The sequence below is a fragment of the Triticum dicoccoides genome, chromosome 6A, assembly GCF_002162155.2.
Source record: "Triticum dicoccoides isolate Atlit2015 ecotype Zavitan chromosome 6A, WEW_v2.0, whole genome shotgun sequence".
NCBI classification, from domain to species: domain Eukaryota; kingdom Viridiplantae; phylum Streptophyta; class Magnoliopsida; order Poales; family Poaceae; genus Triticum; species Triticum dicoccoides.
The window spans coordinates 612,203,221-612,210,043 of NC_041390.1; the positions used below are offsets into that span (position 1 = coordinate 612,203,221).

The 6,823-nt window shown below is 44.6% G+C and overlaps 1 protein-coding gene across 2 annotated transcripts; it reads left to right on the plus strand.

The window, feature by feature from the left end:
• Nucleotides 1–6: 6 nt before the first annotated feature.
• Nucleotides 7–5,717, plus strand: LOC119318456 (DNA (cytosine-5)-methyltransferase 1-like). Of its 2 annotated transcripts, XM_037593017.1 has the most exons (20): nucleotides 7–531; nucleotides 613–709; nucleotides 1,326–1,433; nucleotides 1,516–1,647; nucleotides 1,731–1,830; nucleotides 2,334–2,488; nucleotides 2,568–2,633; nucleotides 2,715–2,927; nucleotides 3,024–3,082; nucleotides 3,160–3,226; nucleotides 3,309–3,638; nucleotides 3,722–3,790; nucleotides 3,866–3,952; nucleotides 4,022–4,109; nucleotides 4,253–4,374; nucleotides 4,450–4,554; nucleotides 4,763–4,806; nucleotides 4,903–4,972; nucleotides 5,059–5,162; nucleotides 5,253–5,717. In XM_037593017.1, the coding sequence occupies exons 1-20, from the start codon at nucleotides 44–46 to the stop codon at nucleotides 5,455–5,457; spliced, it is 2,709 nt and encodes a 902-aa protein (XP_037448914.1). In that variant the 5' UTR covers nucleotides 7–43; the 3' UTR covers nucleotides 5,458–5,717. The 2 variants fall into 2 exon arrangements, with proteins under 2 accessions (XP_037448914.1, XP_037448913.1); XM_037593016.1 differs by having other exon boundaries at nucleotides 3,866–4,109.
• The last annotated feature ends 1,106 nt before the right edge of the window (nucleotides 5,718–6,823 follow it).

Consider the following 6,823-nt stretch of genomic DNA (forward strand, 5'->3'; position numbering starts at 1 on the left):
ATCCGGACCCTCCCCCGGAACCCTAGCCACCGCGCGCGACCCCATGGCGCCGCCCAGCTCGCCGCCCTCGGCCGCCGCGCCCGCGCGGTCCTCCTCCCGCAAGCGCTCCGCCTCCGCCAAGGCCGCGCCCGAGGAGGCCACGGTCACCAAGCGCCCCCGCAAGGGCACCACCTCCGGCAAGAAGAAGCCGGCGCCCAAGGCGGCGGGCAAGAAGAAGCAGCAGAAGGCCACCAAGGCGCCGCGGGAGAAGAAGGAGAAGGCGGCGGAGGAGCGGCCCGAGGACGAGGTGTGCGCGGAGGAGCCCGACGAGGAGGAGCTGGCCCTCGGCGAGGAGGACGAGCCCTCCGCCTCCGGCGAGCAGCAGCCGCGGGAGGAGGGGCAGGCGGCCAAGAGGCGCGTGGCGCAGCCGTCCAAGAAGGCCCGGAACGTCGCCGCCGGCGACAAGGAGCCCGAGTTCCTCGGCGAGCCCGTCCCCGCCGACGAGGCCCGCGCCAAGTGGCCCCAGCGCTACCAGCGCGGCTCCCCCAAGAGGTGCGTGCGCAGTCTGCCCCGGATCTGATCCCTGGCTTTGCATTTTGGTTGGTTGTTGAGCATTGCTTGTTTCTCGTGCAGGCCGGAGGATGAGGAGGACATGAAGGCGCGCGTCCACTACCGCTCCGCCATGGTCGATGGCGTGGTCTACGCGCTGGGCGACGACGTCTACGTCATGGTAAAAGACCCACTCTGCACCTTCCTACCATAAAAGTGCCTGCTTTCCTCCGTGAAACTGTACTTGGGTTGTGATGCTTGGCTCGTTCAACGGAGCAAGACGGAAAGCCTTGTTTTTTTTATATAAATAATACTAGTAGAAATTGCTCCACTTGCATTGACTAGTTACTGCTAAGGCCTGACATGTATAAAAATGCCCCTGATAGGATTTGAAATGGATGTACTCTAGAATACTCGATTTTCTTACAAAATGTCTTTCCATTTCTAGGTACTGTTTACACCTGTATACAAAAGGTTTGGCACTTGCATAAAAATGCTTCCAAATAGGATTTTAAATGAACGTAGTCTGGGATACTTGTACTGTATTTTCTTACAAAAATGCCCTGTTCATTTCTGGCATTTTTACCTTTTTCTGATTGTATAATGGATGCTCTAAATGCCTGCTTAATGTGGATCTAGCTTGCAAAGTTTGTGCTTGTTTACACATTATCCCTGAATGTGAACTTCATTATTCGGTGGAAAATGTATAACAATCAGATAGTCAAGCTCCTGTATTTTCATCATGCTTCAGTAATCACTTCCTATCTTAAATTGTTATTTGTTTTTGCCATTTATAGGCTGGGGAAAATGAGGCTGATTACATTGGCAGAATAACTGAGTTTTTTGAGGGTGTTGACAAGACCAGCTACTTTACCTGTCGTTGGTACTTCCGTCCAGAGGACACGGTGCGTATTGATTGAGCATTGTTGCAGTATGCACTGTCTGTACTAATGCCTGGATAGCTTGTAACTAACTGTCATCTTGCAGGTTATATCTAGAGCCAAATTTGTCAATGATCACACACATGACCCAAAGCGTGTCTTTCTCTCCGAGGAAAAGAATGATAATCTGCTTGATTGCATCATATCAAAGGTCAAGATAATCCATGTTGATCCCAATGTAGGTGCCACTGTTCAAAACTTTGTCAATTGTCAAAGTGCCACTTATATATTGTTTCTCACCAATGTTCTCCTTGATTTCAGATGGACCCAGCAGCCAAGGCCAAACTGGTGGCTCGCACCGACTTATACTATGACATGTCATATACAGTTGCTTATTCTACATTTGCTAACATCCCATCAGGTAATTGCAGTTCCTTGCTTACATTATTTGCACATGGCATTGCTCTTACACAAACTAGCTATTGATCTGTGCATTGTGTGCTGCTGCTGCTGCATGTTTCACACACTATGGTTTATTTATTTTAGCTCCTCCACAGTTCATTGCAAGGGGTGCTTTGTTTTTCGGTTAACTCATAAGCCTTGAGAAAATTAATAAAAAGATATTCTTTCACCATTCCTTGGTGATCATAATCATGTCTGGTTCTGAGTTTTGTCACTTGAACTTGTAATACAACTTCCAACATAAGTTGCTGAGCTAAAATTTCTACGATCCTCCAATGTTAAATCTAATCCAAGTTGTTAACTTGTGATCTAAAAAAATGATTACTTTATGACTAGATGGTTTATTAGTGACAGATAAACTGGTTGGCAGATTATTTACCCCCAGAATTTAAACAATTGATTTGCCCCTGTATTCTTCCATCTTATGATCAATATTCACTTTGCAATTTGCATTTTCTGTAGACACCACAGAGAATTCTGGTATTTCTACTGATGCTGATTCAGAGAATGGGACCCCAGTAAAAACGGCATCCCTCCTTGACCTGTATTCTGGTTGTGGTGGGATGTCAACAGGGCTGTGCTTGGGTTCAACACTTGCTGGCCTGAAACTTGAAACAGTAATAAGCCCGCCAAACATTTTCTTTAAGACTTTTTTTGACATTTCTCAGCACTAACTGTTCTATTTCTTCTTTATAGAAATGGGCTGTTGACCTGAACAACTTTGCATGCAAGAGCCTTAAATATAACCATCCCAAAACAGAGGTGTGGCTTCTAAATTTCATTCTTAGATTCTAGTATTTGTTCTTTAGACCTGGTATAAAAGATCTTCATCTCTGATTGTAGGTTCGAAATGAAAAAGCCGAGGATTTTCTTGCACTTCTTAAGGAATGGGCGATTCTATGTGACAAATATGTCCATAGCAATGATTCTGATGCAGCAGATCCTGTTGAGGAAGAGGAAGATGATGAGCCTCTTGGAAAGGATGAGTTTGTGGTGGAAAAGCTACTTGAGATCTGCTATGGTGGCACTGGGAGGAAAAATGGAATCCATTTTAAGGTTCTAATGCCATTCTCTTTGGCCTTCCCTGTGTGGGAGTGTTAATACTTGTGGTTTTTATGCATAGATCAATTTATCTAATATAATCTGTTACAGGTTCAATGGAAAGGATATGGCCCAGAAGAGGATACCTGGGAGCCCATAGAAAACCTGAGGTAGGTACCTCATTTGCTGTATGCTCACAGCATTTTAATTTTAGTTTGCAGTGCACTGACTTTTGTTTTGTACCTAGTGACTGCCCATTGAAAATTAAAGAGTTTGTGCAAGAAGGGTACAGGCGAAACATTCTACCCCAGCCTGTGAGTAACTTTTCTTCTCTCAGTTTTTTAGTTCCACTCCAGATTGTCTGATTCCATTTACTTGTGCTGTCAAAATCCATAGGGTCAGGTTGATGTTATTTGTGGTGGCCCGCCCTGCCAAGGGATAAGTGGGTTCAACCGATTTAGAAACCGTGATAACCCTTTAGAAGATGAGAAAAATCAACAAATGGTTACCTATATGGACATTGTTTCTTATCTGCAACCAAAGTTTGTCTTGATGGAGAATGTGGTGGACATTCTGAAATTTGCCGATGGCTATCTTGGAAGATATGCATTGAGCCGTCTTGTATCCCTGAACTACCAAGCCCGCCTTGGAATGATGGTAGCTGGTTGCTACGGGCTTCCTCAGTTCAGAATGCGGGTGTTCCTTTGGGGAGCTCTCCCTACCATGGTTTGTTCTGTTTCTTTGTCACTATCAATTTCTGCAACAAATATGTTGCCTCATGGAGTGATCTGACGTATTTTGCCTGCCAGGTCCTCCCAAAGTATCCTCTCCCTACTCATGATGTAGTTGTACGTGGTGGTGCTCCAAATGCTTTCTCGGTAAGTCTGATCACAAATTTAATGAAATGAATTGGGAGAAATGTAAATCTGCTGACTAGCTTGTTTCATTTGCAGCAAAGCATTGTTGCATATGATGAGACGCAAAGACCGACTTTGAAGAAAGCTCTCCTTCTTGGTGATGCCATTTCAGATTTGCCCAAGGCAAGTGCTTTCTTCCCTTGTTTCATTTCTTCCTCTTCTACATTTGTTCTTACATCCATTATTATGCAGGTAGACAACTGTCAACCTCATGAGGTAATTGAATATGGTGGTCAACCCAAGACTGACTTCCAGCGCTACATTCGACTTAGTCGTAAAGGTAATACAAATAGCTCTACCAATAATATGAATTTCATCTTCTTTACGTTGTGAAGGGCCTTTCCTTTTGCATTAAGAAACTAGTTCCTGTCTTATGCCTGTATATGTATAGTGAATTTTGTTCTTGCTGCTTCAAATTTCCAGATATGTTGGACTATTCCTTTGGTGATGCCACTTGTCCTGAAGAAGGAAAGCTCTTGGACCACCAGCCTTTGAGGCTAAACCAAGATGATTATGACCGCGTCCAGCAGATTCCGATAAAGAAGGTAGGTGACTGGACAGTTTCAGCGCTTGTTCTCTCCTTTTTCCTTCTGTGTGACCATGATTGACCTGTCTTTCAGGGGGCAAACTTCCGTGACTTGCCAGGCGTCAAGGTCGGAGCGAATAACATTGTGGAGTGGGATCCAGATGTTGAGCGTGTCTACCTCAAGTCCGGCAAACCTTTGGTACATATTCTACTGCCTAATTCCTTTTTGAATGTTTGTATGCTGGTGCAAAGTTTCTGTTACATGACCTAGGATGTTACATGACCTGAACATATGACAACTAATGCTAGTAATGAAAGTGAAAGGAAAATGCTGCATATTTGCCTTCACTCTTTATAAACGGGCGCAATGTACAATTGCTGAAATGCTAGCTTGTTTATGTGCACAGGTCCCTGACTATGCAATGTCCTTCATCAAGGGCAGATCACCAAAGTAAGTGCCACTGAATCTCTGCTTTCATTTCTCCACCTGTACTGTGTTACTACATCTTCTGTTACTCACACATGACTTGCTATGATGTTTTTGCAGGCCGTTTGGTCGGTTGTGGTGGGATGAGACAGTTCCCACGGTGGTGACCAGAGCAGAGCCCCATAACCAGGTCAGTTTTGGCACAGCTTCTAATGTTGTCTGCAATCAGTCTTGTCCTTGTTGCTGAGTTTGTTTGTTTGTTTGTGCTGCCTGCAGATCATACTGCACCCGAATCAGGGACGTGTTTTGACTGTCCGTGAGAACGCAAGGCTGCAGGGTTTCCCTGACTACTACCGGATGTATGGTCCCATGAAGGAGAAGTAAGTTCCTCTATGCTGTTGAAAATTAAAAACTGAAACTGTTCTGAAAAACTGGAGACAGAAACTGAAACATCTTGATGATGATTGCAGGTACATCCAAGTCGGTAATGCGGTGGCTGTCCCGGTTGCACGGGCTCTGGGCTACTCCTTGGGCCGAGCATACCAGGGCGAGGTGGACGCGGGGTATGATGCGCTGTTTGTTCTTCCTGACAGCTTCACCAACATCGGACAGACCGGTGCGAGGGCAAGGGCCTCCTCCGTTGGGACCCCTGCAGGTGAGGTTGTCGAGCAGTAGAACAGAGCCTATCTGTTGTGTTATGTGGGGTGTGGGGGTTCGAGTCTAGTCCATTTGTCGCAGGAACTAAAATGCTGCAGCATGTAAGGATTGCTCGAGTTGTTACTGTACTTCGCTGGTTGAACTTGTGATCATTGAGATCCTTAGTCGTAGATGAAGAAACTGGTAGTATGTTGTTCCATTGTTGCTACCCATTGACAATTATTATTGTCTGTTGTTTCATCACTGGAATTGGTCTGGTGTATGTTGGATTTGTTTTATTTGCTGGCAGTCAAGTTATGCAAAAGCTCAAATTGTAGATGTAGGCATGGAATAATAGTTGATCAGTTCAAAGTTAATGTGGGGGATTCACACATGTTGATGTGTGTGTTATAATCGTTTGAAGCTGCACTTTGTCAAATCATATCCAGCATAACTGTATGAAAAGAAAGAATTGAAGGAGGAAAAGTGCAAAAAAATTCTTCTGCTTTTTAAAATATGGGTAAAAAATTAGAGAAAACATCATAGGGAGGCTTGAACCTGTAATTATTATACATCAGATAGAACATTTAGCGAATTTTCTATTGGAAACAACATTAGGCTTTATCTAAAAGATGGGAAAACACATCATGGAAGCTAGAACACAATTTTTTTTGAAAAGAGAGGGGTCGCCCCCTGCCCCAACTTTTATTAAGCCAAGGCAACGGCAGAGACCAGACCGTTAAACAGCTCTCGGCGACAACCAAAAGTAGCTGCCACAGATCAAACATACATCAGGGCTTCTACTACCCCTATTACATCCCATAAGAGAGTCAGACTCAACAGACCACACACCAGATGATAACTCACTCACTACCAAACACTAAACCCAAGCAATTCTAAGCAGTTCCCCTCTTCGACGCTCCAAAAGTCTTAAGCACCGGAGAAGTAGAGCACCCTGGGCCTCTGAAGATAGGATTTTCCATTGCCTGATTGTTGCCGCCACCTGTCCCAGCACACAGCGTATATCTCGCCATCTTCACCCCTGAAAGACAAAGTCATTGCGTAACTGCCATAAGCACCACAAGGTAGCAGCGGTAACCATATTCACAGCTTCACATTGTTTTTTTCTCTTCCAAAAAGAAGTCAAGGATGAAAATGAGACAGGAGGGGGAATGCCAAGTGCTTCGGCAACCACATACCAGACATTAGACACAACAATGCAGTCAAATAGAAGACGCTGGGTAGATTCCAACTCAGCACAGAAAACACAAGTTTTATCATCAACATGCCTTCTTTTGGCCAAATTGTCTCTAGTAAGGCTTTTATTATTATACATCAGCCATAAAAAGACATGGATATTTGGAGGGACTTTGATTTTCCAAATGGAATCTTTAATCTCAGAAGA